Consider the following 20,747-nt stretch of genomic DNA (forward strand, 5'->3'; position numbering starts at 1 on the left):
TAACTTACAAGTCCTTGTTGTTGTCCAGCTGATTGATGAGCAGCATGAGGTAAGAGGAGCCCAGGAATTCTGCAGTCAGTGATGGAAGAGAAGAGAAGCAGAAGAGAAGAGAGTCTGTCTTTCAGGGAAACAGCTCCTCTTTTTATGCTGTTAGTTTGCAGGGAAACATGATTGCAATTCCTGTGGGCATTTGCTTCCTGGTTGCATTGATTTGTGGGTAATTTGCAAGGCATTATTGTTCTAAGGTACATTGGGTAATGTAGTTGTAACATGATCACATGTTATAAGTCTTTATTCTGCAGATGTGCTGGCGTCCAGTTGTCTCAGGTAGCCAGCAAATGGTCTGGCCTTCTGTTTATGCTTCCTTTTGTATTTAATAGGTGTAGGTCCACCTCTCCAGTCCATCTGTTCTGTGGTTGTCTTTAAACCTTGTATTGTGTTGATCAGCCAGGCTTTTGATCAGCCCTTCAGGTGGGAGGGGGGAGAGGAAGTTTAAAACCTTTTGAAGCAGTCCCTGTATTTGTTTCTGAATAGCCTCTTGTTGAGGGTAATAGATGTGCTGATGGCTTTAGGTAACTGCCCAGCCAAGCTTTTGTTATCAGTAGTTACCAAAGGGGGGGGAAGGGGGGATGGAAGCCAGACCAGTTGATCTGCTGCAGTTTCAGTAAGTCCTTAAAGCTGTATTTTTATATTGTAACATAGTAACATAACATAGTAGATAATGGCAGAAAAAGACCTGCACGGTCCATCCAGTCTGCCCAACAAGATGAACTCATATGTATACCTTACCTTGATTTGTACCTGTCTTTTTCAGGGCACAGACCGTATGAGTCTGCCCAGCACTATCCCCTCCTCCCAACCACCAGCCCTGGCACAGACCGTATAAGTCTGCCCAGCACTATTGGTATGTGATCCAGCAATAATTGGTAATCATTATAATTTACTCACACAACTCACTAAGCGCATTCTGTAATGAACTGTGACTTAACTGCTAAAAAGCACAAGATTCAAAATGAATGCATGCAGTTCAAAATAGGTGTGGTTATGTGCGTTTCGTGGGAGTTCCAAAATTAGGCGTGTAGGCTAGTGCATGTAAATCTACGTGCCAGGATTTAAGCCAGGTTTTCATTGGCGTAAATGGGTGCATGCAGATTTAGGCACTATGATATCAGCTAAGTGTATTCTGTAAAACCACGCCTAAATCTTATAGAATACGCCTAGTCAAAAATGTGTTCTACGCTGATTTTTTAGGTGCCATATATAGCAATTCCTCATAGGGAAGTCGTCCTATCCCCTTTATCATTTTCATAACTGTTCTCTGTACCATTTCTAATTCCACTATATCTTTTTTGAGATGCGGTGACCAGAACTGCACACAGTATTCGACATGCGGTCGCACCATGAAGTGATACAAAGGCATTATAATGTCCTCATTTTTGTTTTCCATTCCTTTCCTACTAATACCTAACATTATATTTGCTTTCTTAGCCGCCATTGCACAGTGAGCAGAGAGTTTCAATGTATCATCAACAACTCTCTAGCTATAGGCTGCCTTCAACAGATAAAAGGGAAAACAATAACAAGGCACTGCAACAGGCAGACTCTAACATGTTTTTGGTGGCAATTAGCCATCTTTGTATTCTCTTTTTTTTTTTTGGAAGGTAGCCTGGAACAGAAAAGAAATGAGCCTAAGGCGAATGGAGCTAGATTCTAACAACCAAAGAGATTTTCTAGGACTGACTGGCCAGCCAAACCTACCACATCAGGAATCCTTATCTAGTGGGCTGTGAATGTGTGAAGATAAATTAGGCAGCATATGTTTGTTGATGGCAGCCCCTTATCCTATATGGGTCAAAAGAAGCAAAACTTTGGGCGAGACTAGTCTGTTCCAAATAGAAGACAGACTTTCTTGCAATCCAATATATGCAGTGCACTTTCACCTTTGTGGATGAGAGGACTGGGAAAAAATATTGGCAGGACAATAGACCTTAAGATAGAAATTCCTTAGAAAGGAGCTTAGGATGAGTGTGCAGAACCCCCCCTTGTTGGTGTAAGGTGGAGCAGCTACCAGAGCCTGGAGCTCACTCGGCACACTGAGGTCACCGCCACTAAAAACAGGACCTTCCAAGGTGAAGTACCTCAGTTTGCAGGTATCAAATAGCTCAAAAGTTGCACCAGTTGGGTTAATACTACACTGAGGTTGTCCCACGGTTTTAGCATTGTACAGGGCATTACAGTAATCTAGTCATGATGTTATCGTGGCATGGACCACTGTGGTCAGACATGTCTTTTCAATATATGAAGAGAGATTTCATAATGGCTGCAGGTGATAAGTCAATTTTAAAAGACTGTTTGAATTTACAGGATCAGATTGAGTATCCAAAAATTCCTGACCTGTTATTTTAGATGGCGTTCATACTGCCCAAAAGGTATTTTGAAGTCAGGTATTTGTCCACTTGTGTTAGATACCCAAAGAATCTTTGTTTTGCTTGGGTTCAGGCAGCATCGTAACACCACCTTAACTGCAGGCAGAATGAGCCTTCTAAAACTAAACATCAATATCTCCTCTTATAAAAGGATCATGGGATCACAGCCACAAAAAAAAAAAAAAAAATTGACAATCACTGTATTAAACCTTTCTGATGAACAAATGCTGATCATGCGTATTATGCATGGAGACGGAGATCACAAACTTCTAAATGGGATCCTAATGAAATGGAAAATAAAGGGGCCCTTTTTATTAAGGCATGTAGGCGCCTAAGCTTGTACAATGCACATCAAATTAGAACTACTGCCGGGCTACCACATGCCCTGGGCAGTAATTCTGATTTTGATGCACGTCCAAAATGCATGGCAGAAAATAATCTATTTTCTACCGCGTGGAACTAACCGGGCAGTAATTGGCAGTGTCGCGTGCCGACGATTACTGCATGGTTAACATGCGAGATCCTACCGCTAAGCCAATGGGTGGCAGTAAGTTCTCAGGCTAAAATGAACGCGCGCTGATTTTTATTTTGCCGCATTTCCATTTTCGGGGGAAAAAAGGCCTTTTTTGCAGGTGAGCTGAAAAATGGACCTGCGCGTGTCCAATACATACGTCTACACCAGCACAGGCCATTTTTCGGTGCACCTTAGTAAAAGGGCCCCAAAGTGATTTATGCCATTTTTTTGTCAATGCTTGTGAAAATGGACATTCCCCTTTAAGCTATGAATTATCTATACAGTGCTGGGACTTCATCCCCAGTGAAAGCCCACAACTTTATTTATATCTTCAATTGCAACCTGAAATAGATTACAATTTTTTCCCAAGTCAAAAACTATGGCTACTAATCATTTCTATAGTGCTACTAGACATACACAGCGATGTAGATTTGAACATGAAGAGACAGTCTGTGCTCATCAGAGCTTACAATCTAATCAGGACAGACAAACAGGATGAATAAGGGATAAGGAATTTACTTAAGGTGGGAAAGATAAAACAGACATGGGTACTGACAAGTGAATAGGGGTAAAAGCAGTCTCAAAAAGGTGGGCTTTAGCCTAGATTTGAAGACAGCCAGAGATGGAGGGCTGGTATGAAATTGTTTCAAAGGTCTTCCCCAAAAATCAAGTTTAAGTGTCTCATTCGAATATAAAATCATCTATGGGCTTGCTCCGGACTATATGTTCCCCTTGATCGACCTTCCACCCAGGAATGCCAATCCTGCAGCATGGTCTTATCTCCTCCCAAACTGTAAGGGTGTCAAGTATAAGAAGATTTTCACCTCTTCTTTCCGCTACTGGTGCCCTAAATACTGGAATGCTCTACCGCAGCACCTCAAAATGCAAGCGGCCCACATCCTCTTCAAGAAGTTGCTGAAGACTTACTTTTTTGCTAAAACTTACTCCCCTTCTTACTCTGCTGATTGATGCACCCTTCATGATCCTCACCCTGCTTAGTTTCCCATTGTTAGCTATTGTTCCCCATGTCTATTCTTTGTACTCTTTGCAATATTTTTTGTACATTGTGAATTTTCTTAACTTTCTGTAAGCCACATTGTGCCTGTATGAGTGGGAAAATGTGGGATACAAATGAACCATAAATAAATAAATATACTATTGTTGGAGAAACTTGGATGTTATATATACTCAGCAGAGTGGCAATAGAGTTTTTCTCATGTTCATATTCCGGTGTGGCTTAAAGAAAAGATTAAATATAACTGACCTAATTTTCTAATCACTGTTGAGCTACAAGAGCAGCCAGAAGTTCCTGGTCTGTTTGAAATTATAACCTGTAACAAGATGTATGGGCCATCCAATAATAGGAACCATGAATCTCCCTGTATGAAATCATATGCTAAGCCAAGGGCAGGCAACTCTAGCTCTTGAGAGCCCCAGGCGGGTCAGGTTTTTAGGATATCAACAATGAACATAAACGAGATAGAATTGCATACCAAGGAGGCAGTGCATGCAAAGCTCCTGCATATTATGGATATCCTGAAAATCTGACCTGCCTGAGGTTCCTTGAGAACCGGAATTACCTACCCTGTCCTAAGCCAATGGTATTCGGTACCAGTCCTCGAAAACCACAAACTGGTCAAGTTTTCAGGATATCCACAATGAATATGCATGAGAAGGATCCTGAAAACCTGATTCATTTGCAGCCCTTGAGGACTGGCCGTGAATGCCAGTGTCCTAAGCAATAAGGAAAGGAAAGAAACAGAGGATGCTTGCTGCTATATCTACAGATGGCAAGCACAGGATGGCAAATCCTACTGATCATCCTTTCATATTTAAATGGCTTAACTATCTTAATGCCAATCTTTTAAAGCCATTCTCTATTTCTGTGGATAAAACTCTCATCCTTCCTGTCTCATCAGCTCGTAACCTTGGGGTCATCTTCGACTCCTCACTCTCCTTCTCTGATCATATTCAGCAGACTGCTAAAACCTGTCGTTTCTTTCTCTATATCATCACCAAAATTCGCCCTTTCCTTTCTGAGCACACTACCAGAACCTTCACCACACTCTTATCACCTCTCGCTTACACTATTGCAACTTGCTTCTCACAGGTCTCCCACTTAGCCATCTCTCTCCTCTTCAATCTGTTCAAAATTCTGCTGCACGACTAATATTCTGCCAGTGTTGTTATGCTCATATTAGCCCTCTCCTCAAGTCACTTCACTGGTTTCCTATTCGTTTCCACATACAGTTCAAACTCCTCTTATTGACCTATAAGTGCATTCACTCTGCAGCTCTTCAGTACCTCTCCACTCTCATCTCTCCCTACATTCCTCCCCGGGAACCCCGTTCACTGGGTAAATCTCGCTTATCTGCACCCTTCTCCTCCACCGCTAACTCCAGACTCCGTTCCTTTTATCTTGCTGCACCACATGCCTGGAACAGACTTCCTAAGCCGGTACGTCAAGCTCCATCTCTGGCTGTCTTCAAATCTAAGCTAAAAGCCCACCTTTTTGATGCTGCTTTTAACTCCTAACCCTTATTCACTTGTTCAGAACCCTTATTTTATCATCCTCACTTTAATATTCCCTTATCTCTTGTTTGTCCTGTCTGTCCTAATTAGATTGTAAGTTCTGACAAGCAGAGACTGTCTCTTCATGTTCAAGTGTACAGCACTGCGTACATCTAGTAGCGCTTTAGAAATGATAAGTAGTAGTAAGTAGTAGTAGTAAAGCCTTCTGTTTTGATTTAAAGGAACAACATTTATTTAGATTTTGCTCACAGTAGTAGCTCAAGGTGAGTTACATTCGGGTACACTGGATATTTCTCTGTCCCAGGTGGGCTCACAATCTAAGTTTGTACCTGAGGCAATGGAGGGTTAAGTGACTTGCCCAGATCACAAGGAGCAGCAGCGGGATTTGAACCGGCACCTCTGGATTGCAAGACCGGTGCTCTAACCACTAGGTCACTCCTCCACATATATGTGTGGCTAAGCTTCACAGTTGTGAAACACCATAACACTCCTTAGAAACAAATTGCACAATAAAAAGTATCAGTAGAATAAGAATTGTTTCCCCAAATTTTCCCTAATCAATTTCCTTTTATTTTTAAACAGTAAGCCTCTTATTTGTTTACTCTATGCATTTGGTTAGTCTGTCTTGACTAGAGTGTCAAGAAGCAAGGGCTATTTACTAAGAGTCCCTACACCTGGCAAAGGTATAGTAACTGCTACAACATTTTATAGTATTTCTGTAGCTGAAGAAATGTTACTCCGTGATGAACACAGAGTGGCAATTTTCATACTGCCTGTGGGACCTGCAATCTGTTTAAAAAAGGAATTCCCCATGGCATTTCCCTTTGAAAATTAGGGTGCTGCACACATCACGGATACTTCTGTACTCATGTACTTTGTACCTGCACTGAAGCAGGTGCAAACGACATGCCTGAAAGTACACAGGGTGATTTAAAAATACAATCATTGTGTGTACTTCCCTTCTCCAACCCAACTACGCCTACTATTTTATCTAGGTACAGTTCTGGAGACTGCTCCTTCAAAAAGATATAAACAGGCAATCAGTCCAGAGCAGTGGTTCTCAAACCAGTCATCAGGCATATTTTTACATAGGGAAGAGAGGGAGAAATTTACAAACTGCTTTCATGCAGTTAAGCACACATTTACCTGAAATCCAAGTTTTGAATATTGCCTCCTAAATGCTAGGTTTTAGATTTAAATTATTATTTCCCAAATTCAAGCTCAAGGTGAGGTCCAGTCAGTTACACAAGATTTTTCCAATTGAAATGGGCCCAGAATCTAAAGTGTATTTATATAGCAACAGAAAATAACAGAAATAAGAGACCACAGGGCCTATCCAGCATGCCCAACCATCCTGACTAAAGTTCTACAATCCCTTCCCCTCCCATAAAGATCCACTGTGCTTGCCATCTCCACCCTCTCCATAGAGAAATATTTTAGATTACTCCCAAGTCTACCCCTTTTCACCTTCCTTACAATTGAGAGGCTCCAGTCCTGCACATTTATGCAATGGAAGTATTTAAACTATTTCTATATATACTCTGGAAGAAAGACAAGAAAGGAAAGACTGATAGAGACATCTAAGTTTGTCCTCATATCCCCTATGATAAAGACCACTGACCATCTTAGTAGCCTCCTTCTAAACCTGGGGTGCTCAACCTTGTCGGGTTTTCAGGATACCCACAACGAACATGCACTACCTCCACTGTATACAAACCTATCATATGCATATTCATTGTGGGCATCCTGAAATCCTGACTAGCTAGGTATGTCCTGATGACTGGGTTGAGAACCCCTGCTCTGCTCTAGACAGATTCTATGTTTATATCTTTTTGAATGTGCAATCTCTAGAACTGCATACAGTACTCCAAATAAGGTCTCATTAAAGTCTTATAATGAAGTACTATAACCTTTTTCCTGCTGGCCATTCCTTGACTTATGCAGTCAGGCATCCTTCTGACTTTGGACATATTCAGATCATCAGATAAGGTATTTGTACTATCTTCACTGAAAATAAACATTACAATAACCAAAACAATCACCTAGAGAAGGTACCACCATTAGCACTCTGCAATATTACATTACAGGGAAAGGAGACAACATTTGTCAGTTTAAAATAAGGAAAGTGTACACAATCAATTTACCAGTGACTACAGGAAAAAGACAAGTAAACCTGGGCCTGTAGTACACTCAGGTGCAATGACAAATAGTTACTCTCATCAATGCAGTAACCAAACTGTATGCAGACATCTTGCAACTTACGCTAACCTGAGAACGTACACCAGATGCACATGGCTCTGTGCTAAAAGTAACTAGAGTTCTGCACAAAAAGAAGAAATACAGAACAGACCTGGGCATGGCTGGAAGGCTAATCTGTACATAAAAATGTTTGTAATACCGATATTTATGCACAGAATAATATTCCAGCACATGTGCAGATGTATGCCAATAGTTTTTTCTGCTCAGACCTGCATGCCTCTTTAGCTGCCCTTAGAACAGAATTGTGCACCCTCAACAGTCCAGCTCTTCCAACACACCTTCCACTCATTTTTAACCCATGTTCTTCAGGGAAGCCAAAAGAAGCAGGCATTAAATTATCACAAACTACCACAGACGAATGAGCTATCCCTCTAAAATTGTTGGGTGAAAATGATTGAAAGGTTGAGCACTTCTCTGTATTTGCACAGAATAGCCTCATTATTATCGTTTTAAATGTACAGTGCATTGATATCTAAAGGCACTGTGTAGGATTAGCTTCTGTGCAAAACCCCTTTTTGCATTTAAGCACTCACAAAATTGAGGCCATGCTATCCCTGTGCAAAGCATTACACACTCATTGCCATTGGCCCTCTCAGTACCAAAAGAAATAGTGTAATGAATTGAACAGTATGCTTCATACTTATAGAAGCTAGATCAACTTCTCTAGTACAAGAGCTCGTAATTGCAAACCTTAGCACATAAAGTAACTATATACTGTTATTGCAAATACTTTGTTTTCAGTTAAAAGGAATACCTTCAAAATAAACCCACCTTGCTCAAGCTTTACCAACTGTAAACTGTAAAGGCCCAACTCGCATCAACTCCTACTGGCACATAGCCCAAAGAACCACAACCTTTGGAAAGACTGCATTATTTTGCCAAATACAGAGATGTTCAAGTGTAAATTACATCGGTTGCTGATATATCTTTCAGATTGCAATAACTGAAAATAGCAAGAGAGATGGAGAGCAGATTTTATGATTTTAGGGGTTCATTTCTGTCAGTTGACCACTTCTCCCACTCCCCTTCCTCGCTGCAACTTGGAGGATGGGAGAGAGGATGGGGGAAAGGAGAAGTAATCCTCAGAGCATTTGCTGAGGGGCGCCCATGCCCGGCCTTCCAAGGATCCCCAGCTCCTATCAGGGAAGGGAGTGATGCCAAAGAGAAAAGAAAGCTATCTGGCAGCTGTGCACCCAATGCATATTTCTTGTGGGTGCTCAGGCACTACTACTACTACTTAACATTTCTAGAGCGCTACTAGGGTTACGCAGCGCTGTACAATTTAACAAAGAGAGACAGTCCCTGCTCAAAGAGCTTACGATCTAATAGACAAGTGAACGGTCGGTCCGATCGGGGCAGTCAAATTGGGGCAGTCTGGATTCACTGAACGGTAAGGGTTAGGTGCCGAACGCAGCATTGAAGAGGTGGGCTTTAAGCAAAGACTTGAAGATGGGCAGGGAGGGGGCTTGGCGTAAGGGTTCAGGAAGGTTGTTCCAAGCATAGGGTGAGGCGAGGCAGAATGAGCGGAGCCTGGAGTTGGCGGTGGTGGAGAAGGGTACTGAGAGGAGGGATTTATCCTGTGAACGGAGGTTACGGGCGGGAACGTAAGGGGAGATGAGGGTAGAGAGGTAGTGAGGGGCAGCAGACTGAATGCATTTGTAGGTAAGAAGGAGAAGCTTGAATTGAATGCGGTATCTGATCGGAAGCCAGTGAAGTGACCTGAGGAGAGGGGTGATATGAGTATATCGGTTCTGGCGGAATATGAGACGTGCAGCAGAGTTCTGAACAGACTGAAGGGGGGATAGATGGCTAAGTGGGAGGCCGGTGAGGAGTAAGTTGCAGTAGTCCGGGCGAGAGGTAATGAGAGCGTGGACGAGAGTTCGGGTGGTGTGTTCAGAGAGGAAAGGGCGAATTTTGCTGATGTTAAAGAGGAAGAAGCGACAGGTCTTGGCTATCTGCTGGATATGCGCAGAGAAGGAAAGAGAGGAGTCAAAGATGACTCCGAGGTTGCGGGCAGATGAGACGGGGAGGATGAGGGTGTTATCAACTGAGATAGAAAGTGGAGGAAGAGGAGAAGTGGGTTTTGGTGGAAAGACGATAAGCTCGGTCTTGGACATGTTCAGTTTCAGGTGGCGGTTGGACATCCAGGCAGCAATGTCGGATAAGCAGGCCGATACCTTTGCCTGGGTCTCCGCGGTGATGTCTGGTATCCCCAACTCCTCCCCCTCAGCACTCACGTAGTCAACTGCTTTTGTCACACAAAGTTGAAAGCCTGTCACCAGGTCATCCCATCACACCTAACAGAGACCAAGGCTCAAGCCCTGCTCCTGCTTCACCCTCCCACCACCACCCCCATGTTTTACGGCTGGGGGGGCGAGGAAGGGAAATAAAAGTTTCTGCATACTGCCGAGGAAGTCGGCACCAGCGGCGAACAAGAAGCAGAAACCCGAACAAGGCTGACCCCCCCTCCTCACTCCCCCCCCCGGGGGGGGGGGGCAGTTTGTCTTGCGTTCTCTATTACCTGAAGAGACCCTCCTCGCGCGAGTCTCTACCGGGGAACAGCCCATTCCTTTTGTTAAAGAGCTTCTGAAACAAAGTGGGCGGCATCTTCTTGGCAGGCTCTATCCCAAAACACGTCCGTTTCGAACCCCCCCAGCCACTGCTTCTCTTCTTTCACGATTTCTCTTCCTGCCCCTCGCGTCTCTCCCCGCCAGCACCGCCGCCGCCACACACCTATCTCCGCAACTGCGACTCCATTTGTGTCAGAGTCATATGACAAAAATTAGTCACTCGACACTGCCAGGGGAAGGCGGAGTCCGAGGGAAGGGGGCGGGACCTCAGCCAGCTCCCGGCCACGCACAAGTGTTTACCTGAGGAGCAGTCAGACGCAAGGCCGCTTCGTCACGTGACGCCATGCAAGCCAGCTCCCGATTGGTCCGACCGCTACATAATTCCGATTCGTCGGGGAGGCGTAGCTGGAGTTTTATCTGTTGTACTCTACCGCTCGCGCTCTACTGGCATTGCAGGGTGTTGGGTACTGCAAAAACACATGCCAGATATTATTTTGCTTTCTTTGCTATTACCGCTATTAATTAAAAAAATATATATTTCGGAAAACATGAGCCTGCTTGCCAGTTTGGATGCATGAGAGATTAACGCGGGTTTACTTGCCCAAAGGGGTTTCCTATTTTGGCTCTTTCATTAGGGGTTCTCAACCCTGCCCTCTGGACATACCTAGGCAGTGAAGGTTTTCAGGATATACACAATGAATAGGCATGAGATAAATTTGTACATCAATGGCTCTCATATGCCTGTTCATTGTGGATATCCTGAAAAGACAGACTGGTGTGTGCGAACCCCTGGTCTACAGCAGTTGTTAATGCCAGCCTTAAGGGAGACTTGGGGCCCTGTTGACTAAGCCACGCTGTAGGTGTCCTCACATTTGACACCCATAGCATCAGCAAGCACTAAAAAGTGAGCATGCCTACAGCACGGCTTCATAAACAGGGCCCTTAGGTTTTTCAGGATATCCTTAATCAATATGTACGGTGAGATTTGTATATATTGCCTCCACTATGCAAATCTTCCATGCATATTCCTTAAAAGCCAGAAAATACAACTAACTAGATATAAGTCAAGGCTCGGGTTAAGAGCCACTGTCTTTGGTTAACTAATTAAAATGTTATGTACTTAAGCAATACATTACAACAGTGCTTCTCAAGCCAGTCCTCCTTTTCAAGATATCCACAATGAACATGTATCTGCATACCAGCTTTCTCTCATGCATATTCATTGTGGATACCTTGAAAACCCAACTGGCTGGGTGTGCCCCAAGGGCTAAGTTGAGAAGACCTGCATTAGTAGTTCTCAACCCAGTTGAGACAGGCTTTAGGACATTCACAATGAATATGCATGAGATACATTTACATACAATTCAGGCAGTACATGCAAATCTCTCATGCATATTCATTGTGAATGTCCTGAAATCTAGACTGCCTTTGTGGGGGTTGAGAACCCCTGCAGTTTCAGTGCTTCTCAACTCAGTCCTCAGGGCATACCCAATCAGATTTTCAGAATATCCACAATACATATGCATGACGCCATTGTATGCAAACCTCTCTCATATATATTCATTATGGATATCCTGAAAACCTCACTGGCACGTGTGTCCGGAGGACAGGGTTGAGAACCCTAGCAAATAGGAAACCTCTTTAGCCAGGTAAGCCCACGTTAATCTCTCATACATCCAAACTGGAAAGCAGGCTTAGGTTTTCCAAATTTTTATGCTCCTGTATCTCTTCCTACGGAAGCTGGTTATTTTATTTATTTGGATTTATGAACTACAAGGTACTGTTTGACATAAAACTTACAATTTTGTTAACAGTATAAAACGATAAACTATAAGCATACAGAAACAGGAAAATTTAATCCAAACAAAATAAGAATGAAATGATACAGTGTCAGACTTAGACACATTAAAACAGCAGGAACAATCATGTAACAAATATTTGGACTCCACTGACATTTTATCATAGTACATCAAAATAGGCAGTATAGAGCAATATTCAATATAACAGATACTTGATGTCTGCACAATACAAATTAAACTTTTTATAGGCAACAAAATGTTAAATGAGTAGAAAACATAAATGGCAATGTGGGACTGAGAAGCCAGAGAATGCGGTTTTAAGCTGCAGTTGAAGCCATGGCTGAAACGGGTCAAAGTTTGGAAAGCCACAGCCTGATGGGACCTGCTGGGAGCAGTAGCAGAATAACACTGACAACTGCTAGGTAAAGAAAGGCCCGAGTCTACACAGCAGCAAGCTGCAATAAATTTGAAGGGCCATGCACCATTAAAAAAAATGGGAGGGGGAAGAGCAGAGACCCCAGAACATGCCTGGAAGAACGCTGGTACAGTATGTTTTTTTTCTGTCCCTGCAGAGCTCACAATCTGAGGGTTAAGTGAATTACCAAACATGACAAAGGAACTCAAATGGGATTTGAAATGAGGTCCTTTGGTTAGAACATAAACTCTAATCATCAGGTTACACAACCGTGGCCTAGTTTCTAAAGCTGTCTATAGGTTACCAAGCTTGGAAGTTCCTTCCATCTGTCATCTTTCTCCCATCCAGCAGCTCTCCCCTCTCACACCTCTTTAATCCATCATCACCCCCTCTTCCTGTGTCTAGTATCTTCCCTCTGTCACACTACTCCCTCCTCCCATGTCCACCTCACCCTAAGCCACCATATCCTGTTCTCCCTTGTGCCCCCCCCCCCCCCAAGCAGGTGGGACCAGGACCAGCAACAGCATACAGAGAAGCAGCTTCATCCCTCTTTTCTTTTTATTGCTACTGCTGCGCACTAGGCAGCAGACGTGGAGAAGGTTGTGGTGGTTTGAGGAATGAGAATAGCAGAAATACAAAGGGTGAACCCAAATAAGTGAGATTTACCACACCAAGGAGTGAGATTGAAGGCCAAAGAGTAAGATTTTTTCAGACTGTACATCCAGGGCATAAATCTAAAATGATTTAAGTGTAGTATTGCTTTGCAAATGAATCAAGGCAGCATTAAATGATATTGGCTTTTCTTTGGAGCCTCTGACAGAATACAGATACAGCGGGAAGCAATTTAAGTAAAATGGTCTTCCACCCGGTAGTTAAAACTATGTGCATCAGTTTCATAGTGCATTTACTTGCAGTAACGGGAGAAGGGGCAGGGCATGAGGAAGCAGAAGGAAGGAAGGTGTGCTCAGATTTCTTCCTACTGGTTGGACTACTTGGTTTACTTCTCTCAAGCTTCCCTCGCAAGATCAGTTGACTGGTACTGAAGCTCCGGTGAGTTAGAAATAGGGCTGAAAGAGTGTGACAGTGAGAGCTTTCAAATGACTTTGAGGGACACCCAACTCCTCAAGTAGATACACATATATTACAGTGTATATTACAGTATTACATATATTACAGCATGTCCTGGCCTTGGTCCACTATGTATGGAATTTAATAGCTGTGTTAATGTATAGCTGTAACACCTGTTCTGACTGTAAGACTTAATGGAAGTATCAAATTACATACTGGCATATGTCTGTCATGTTTGCCCTTGGGAAAAAATTATTGAAGGGGAATATTTTTGCCTTGTGTACATCTCAGTGGACTTCAAGAGCAGTCTTAAAAGCTTTCCTCATTTAGAACCATGGATAGGACCAGGTAACTGGTTTTGGTTAGGTGGAAAGGCTGTTCTAAATGAGATGGATCTGATGTCTACATAAAACAGATTCTTATAAACACCGATTTTCTCTGTTGAAATAATAAAAAAAAAAAAAAAAAGCAACACCTATGGAATGTACCTTACTTATCAAGACTTTCTTTGTAAACATCAATTTTTATAGAAGATAGCCATCAGTTGAATTCACACCACAAAATAAAATGATCAAATATTTGAATACATACGTCTTAGGAAAAGTTCAAAAAATTCAACAGAAGGGAATCCCTATTCATTCACTTCCTCTTCAGCATACATTATTCACTGCAGAAAATATGAAGGATGCTATGTTGGCAAAAAAACAGGGGGGGGGGGGGGGAGAGATCGGAGTAGAAGACTTCTTCAAATTGAGCAAAAATGGATCCATAGATTGCAGTCTCTGGAGCCTAAGGGATTAAATTCATCCATACAGTGGGCAGCTTTTCTTTAATTTTTCTTTTTTCAGCGTTAGTTCATTGTTTTTGATATCAGCTGATTTCCTGAGACCGTGTCATCACGTTCTGACATGGTGAATTGTGATTGGGCAATTCTTTATTTAAATGTATCCCAGTCTTGTTACCTGGATGTTAACAAACTGAATTTTCAGCAAAGCGGTATGTTATGTTAAATGCCATTTCCAGTGTTATTAATTCCCCTTTGTTCCGCGTTTTGGCTCCCTGAAGAAGAATCTCGAAACGGGACCGTCGGATTCCAAACGCGAACAGGAACAGATTGGGACATATACAGCATATACCACATAAAGAAGATAAGTGGTTTTTTGTTGTTTTTACACGCAAGTTGGCTGATGAGTTTTACACTATAATATTTTGGGTTATTAAAGCAGCACTTAAAAATGATTTTTGCCGATTGGGGTTTTTTTCAGTCTATGATGACTTCTTGTGTGTGCAATAGGTTTCATGCTTAAACAATTGTTGCACTTGTTGAGATTTTTCCCCCTATTGTTATTTTTTGATATATAGACAGTATCACTCTGCTTATTTTGGTTTTTGATTTGGCAAAAATGGTCAAACACTGAAGACTAGAATTAACTTACACAGCAAAGAGAAAACCAAAGCAACACTTTTGTGAGAGAACATTTTTCAGTACCAGACCACTGCACAATGGATTTTATGATCAAGATACTGCAAGACAAATTAAAAACAAACTGTGAATGTGAGACATTTAAAGTTAAAATAATCACTCTGAAAGTGATAATAAAGGCATTAACAAATTTTCTTTTTTAAAGTCTCCATTATCAACCAAAAAATTCCACTGTCTGTCACCTTCCGATAGTTCTAACGCATCAACTCCTTTCCCCTTCATAATGAGAGACAACCTTCAGTAAATAGGCTTCTATCATTAATATTCTCTACTCCTTCCATTTTCAGACCCGCGTAAATGTAAACTCCCAAAGGCATGACAAAAAACATATCCAGTACAATCAAAGAGATCATGTCATATTTTTGATGTGGTTTTTTTTTTTTAGCTCCATGCTACGGTTTTAAAGAAAATTGGCCAGTGAGAGGTTGAATGCAGCCACATCAATGCTCATGAGAATGACAAAATCAAGGTCATATTCCAGACAAAAAGCAAATTCAAAATTAAAAAAAGAAGAAAAATGAGAAGACAAGATAATACTCAGGCATCAAATAATATTAGACTCCATAATAATAGGATCACATAAAAGACTGATATGCATTTTCCCTTGTTCTATTAACTTTGCCAATAATGTTTTTCAGATAATCCATGTATGTAAAACCTAACTCTGTTCACATGATGAAAAGGAAAAACAACCCTGCACTTTAAAAGTGAAAGAATATAGTGGCAGGATACTGTGTGTTTACACAGTTCTACACCCAAACAGAGTAAACAGAACCATTACTGGTTGCCATATACAAATAAATTCTAAACGTAATTTCTTGAGTTTTCTGTACCTAAGCTTCCAGAGTATGACAAATTGTAAAAGGGTAAAGACACTGGGGTATGTCTACTAAAGCAAACTAACACATTCTCTTTTTGGTCATGCATTAATGTTGGCGTTAGCATGCAGAACCTGAAAAAAATTGATGGGGGCGCACTTAACGCCTCCTACTTGAGAGGCGCTGAGGGCTCCTGCGATATCCAGCCTCCCACTACTCCTGTCTATCCCAGCTAATCCTAGCCCTTCCCTTTTTCCTCTATATTTCAGTATTTAATTGCATCTGTTCCTAACTCAAGTTTTACTGGTCTAACATTATATGATGTATTTTACTTTCTGTTAATATATTTTGAACATCTTCATGCTTTTCTAATTGTTATGTAAGCCACATTGAACCCAATATCTACCTGGGCTAATGCGGGTTATAAATGTCATAAATAAATAAAAAATGTACAGCTGGCTCTATGGGTTTCATTACCAGCTCAGGATGCTGTGGAGGCAGTGTTCAGTGTCCTTTGAGGGGTGGGTATCCATCATCATCCATTAGCAACAGCTAGTAGCTGGATTAGAGCCCATCATTACAGAGGAGCCTTGGTGCACGACACTGGATGAGAAGGTAAAATTATGTATAATCATACCTGATAATTTTCTTTCCATTAATCATAGCTGATCAATCCATAGACTGGTGGGTTGTGTCCATCTACCAGCAGGTGGAGATAGAGAGCAAACTTTTGCCTCCCTATATGTGGTCATGTGCTGCCGGAAACTCCTCAGTATGTCGATATCAAAGCTCCATCCGCAGGACTCAGCACTTAGAGAATTACACCCACGAAGGGACACTCTGCCCAGCTCACCACCGCCGAAACGGGGGAGGGGAATCCGTCCAGCTCATCCCCGCGGAGCGGGGGAGGGACACCACACCCGCCGATGCGGGGGGATCTGGCTTATCCTGCAACCGCAACCGCGGGAGGAGCTGACTGACCCTAACACCGCCGAAGCGGGAGGGGTACAAAACTGCCCTACAGCCGCACGAAGCGGGAGGGAGTGCCGGCAGAATTTTAAGTCTCAATCCAGCCCCGTAAAACGGAGGGGAGAGGAATGCAGCAGCTCACTGTAACACAAACTCGTCTTAACTCTTGAAGAATCCAAGTGAAAAAACTTGAACACGAAGTCTTTCTGAAGTAACTGAAGACTAAACTTGAACCTGAAATGCAACCAGAATAAAAACAATACAGATATCTGGGAGGGGCTATGGATTGATCAGCTATGATTAATGGAAAGAAAATTATCAGGTATGATTATACATAATTTTACCTTCCATATCATCAAGCTGATCAATCCATAGACTGGTGGGATGTACCGAAGCAGTACTCACCCAGGGCGGGACATAGAAATCCCTGACCGCAACACTGAAGCTCCAAACCGGGCCTCCGCCCGAGCAGCCACAGTCAAGCGGTAATGCTTGGAGAATGTATGGGCCGAAGCCCAAGTTGCCGCCTTGCATATCTCTTCCAAGGAGACGGAACCGGCCTCTGCCATCGAGGCCGCCTGAGCTCTTGTAGAGTGAGCCTTCAGCTGGATAGGCGGCACTTTCCCCGCGGCCACATAAGCCGCTGCAATGGCTTCCTTGACCCATCTTGCCACTGTAGGCTTAGCAGCCTGCAGACCCCTACGAGGACCTGTATACAGGACAAACAGATGATCCGATTTCCGGAAATCATTGGTCACTTCCAAGTATCTGATGATGACTCGTCTCACATCCAGATATTTAAGAGCAGAGTACTCCTCTGGGTAGTCCTCCCTACGAAAGGAAGGGAGACATAGCTGCTGATTCACATGGAAGCGAGAAACAATCTTGGGCAGGAAGGAAGGCACTGTGCGAATAGTCACTCCTGCCTCAGTGAACTGTAGAAAAGGCTCTCGACACGAGAGCGCCTGGAGCTCGGAAACTCTTCTGGCTGAAGTGATAGCCACCAAAAAGACTGCTTTCAACGTCAGGTCTTTCAGAGATGCCCTTGACAAGGGTTCAAACGGCGGCTTCTGCAATGCTCTTAGCACCAGGTTGAGATTCCACGCAGGCACCACTGAGTGCAGAGGAGGGCGCAGGTGATTAACCCCCTTGAGAAAGCGCACCACATCTGGCTGCGAAGCCAGGGAAGCACCCTTCAGGCGGCCCCTGAAGCAAGCCAGAGCCGCTACCTGGACCTTAAGGGAACTGAGCGACAGGCCTTTGTCCAGACCTTCTTGCAGGAACGTCAACACTGAAGAAATTGGAGCAGTGAAAGGAGAAAGAGAGCCTGCTTCACACCACGCTGCAAAGATACGCCAAACCCTGGCGTAAGCAGTAGAAGTAGAGCGTTTCCTCGCTCTCAGCATAGTGGCGATGACCTTGTCTGAGAAGCCCTTCTTCCTCAGACGCTGCCGCTCAATAGCCAGGCCGTAAGACCAAAGGGGGAGGGATCCTCCATCACCACGGGACCCTGATGTAACAGGCCCTGCTCCACTGGCAACCGCAGAGGATCGTCGACTGAGAGCCTGATCAAGTCCGCATACCAGGGACGCCTGGGCCAATCCGGACCCACCAGGATTATCCTGCCGGGATGCTTTGCCACCCGGTCTAGTACCCTGCCCAACATGGGCCAGGGCGGGAACACATAGAGAAGCTCTTGTGTCGGCCATTGTTGGAGAAGAGCATCTACTCCCAGGGATCGAGGGTCCCGTCCTCTGCTGAAGAAGCGCGGCACTTGGCAATTGGCCGATGACGCCATCAGATCTAGGCTCGGCTGGCCCCAGCGCTTCGTGATGTCCAAGAACGCCTGAGCAGATAGCTGCCACTCTCCGGGCTCCAAGGTATGGCGACTGAGAAGTCCGCCTTGACATTCATGACTCCGGCAATGTGGGCCGCTGACAGCTGTTCCAGGTTCGCTTCCGCCCACTGGCATAGACTCATAGCTTCCCTGGCTAGAGGGGCGCTCTTGGTACCTCCCTGGCGGTTGACATAGGCCACAGCCGTGGCATTGTCCGACAGGACCCGTACAGGCTTGAACACCAGTACCGGGATGAACTCCAAAAGCGCCAACCGAATGGCTCTGAGTTCCAGGAGGTTGATAGACCACTTTGCCTCTGCAGGAGACCAGAGCCCCTGCGCTGTCCTTCCCAAGCAGTGGGCTCCCCAGCCCGATAACGAGGCGTCCGTCGTGACGACAATCCACTCTGGGGACACCAGAGGCATTCCCGCAGACAACTTGTCTGTCTGCATCCACCAGCTCAGCGCCTTGCGCACTGCTGGATCCAAGGGAAGACGCACAGCATAATCCTCCGACATCGGAGTCCAGCGCTGCAGCAGAGAGTGTTGTAGTGGTCTCATATGAGCCCTGGCCCAGGGCACTACTTCCATCGTGGCCGTCATAGAGCCCAACAGCTGCACATAGTCCCAAGCCCGAAGAGGAGAGGCTACTAGGAACTGGTCCACCTGAGCCTGAAGCTTGACAATCCGATTGTCTGGCAGGAACACTCTGCCCACTTGGGTGTCGAATCGAACTCCCAGATACTCCAGGGACTGAGTCGGGCGCAGCTGGCTCTTCTCCCAGTTGATGATCCATCCCAGGGAGCTCAAAAGAGCAACTACCCGGTCCACAGCTTTGCCGCACTCTGCATAAGAGGGGGCTCGGATCAACCAGTCGTCCAGATAAGGATGGACTTGTACTCCTTCCTTTCGCAGGAAGGCCGCTATGACCACCATTACCTTGGAAAAGGTCCGCGGAGCAGTAGCCAACCCGAACGGGAGGGCTCTGAACTGGAAGTGTCGGCCCAGGACTGCAAAACGCAGAAAGCGTTGATGAGGAGGCCAGATGGGAATATGCAGGTACGCTTCCTTGATGTCCAAGGATGCCAGGTACTCCCCTGCCTTCACTGCCGCTATAACAGAGCGGAGAGTCTCCATGCGAAAGTGCCGCACTTTCAAGGCCCGATTGACCCCTTTGAGGTCGAGGATAGGCCGGACCGAACCTCCTTTCTTTGGTACCACAAAGTAAATGGAGTAACGCCCCTTGCCAAGCTGACTTTCTGGCACCGGAACGACCGCACCCAGGCGGATCAGATTGTCCAAAGTCTGCTGCACTGCCACAGCTTTGACCGGAGACTTGCAGGGAGAGAGTACAAACCCGTCTCTTAAGGGTCGGCAGAACTCCAGCTTGTAGCCGTCTCTGATGACTTCCAGCACCCAAGCGTCTGAAGTTATTGTGGTCCACTCGCCCAGAAACGAGGACAGCCGTCCTCCAATCTGCACTGGGGCGTGGACCAATACCCCGTCATTGGGTACGAGACCCTGGGGGAGGACCGGAGGGAGCACCTCCGGGACGGCGGTCTCTGCGAAAGGAATGCTGCTTGGGGGAGAAATTCCTCTTAAAGGAAGTGGGGGCAGAAGCACCCGACCTGCCCGGGCGGTACCGACGGGCTTCCTGAAACCGTCCTCTGGAGGTACCGGGACGAGCACTCGCCCGAGCCCTGACCTCCGGCAACTTCTTGCCCTTAGACGTGCCGAGATCAGTCACGATTTTGTCCAGCTCGACCCCAAAGAGCAGCTTGCCTTTAAAAGGCAATCTAGCCAGGCGGGATTTTGAGGCGTGGTCAGCAGACCAATGTTTCAGCCAAAGCCACCGCCGCGCAGAGACAGTCTGAGCCATGCCTTTAGCTGAGGCTCTCAAGACATCATACAGCAAGTCTGCCAAATAGGCTAAGCCCGATTCCAGGGCTGGCCAATCATTCCTCAAGAAATGATCCGAGGGGGAAGCCCGCTGCACCATAGTCAGGCACGCCCTGGCCACATAGGAGCCGCAAACTGAGGCCTGCAAACTTAAAGCAG

The 20,747-nt window shown here is 44.8% G+C and overlaps 1 protein-coding gene across 3 annotated transcripts in view; it reads right to left on the reverse strand.

Moving 5' to 3' along the window:
• Positions 1-10,435, reverse strand: part of FNIP1 (folliculin interacting protein 1) — a 148,733-nt gene extending 138,298 nt beyond the window's left edge. For all 3 annotated transcript variants that reach the window (XM_030212712.1, XM_030212714.1, XM_030212711.1), the window contains exon 1: positions 10,253-10,435. In XM_030212712.1, the coding sequence (XP_030068572.1) occupies positions 10,253-10,338 (86 nt within the window). In that variant the 5' untranslated portion in view covers positions 10,339-10,435. The remainder of the gene's footprint in view (positions 1-10,252) is intronic.
• Positions 10,436-20,747: the final 10,312 nt, after the last annotated feature.

This window comes from Microcaecilia unicolor, chromosome 8, assembly GCF_901765095.1.
Source record: "Microcaecilia unicolor chromosome 8, aMicUni1.1, whole genome shotgun sequence".
NCBI lineage: Eukaryota > Metazoa > Chordata > Amphibia > Gymnophiona > Siphonopidae > Microcaecilia > Microcaecilia unicolor.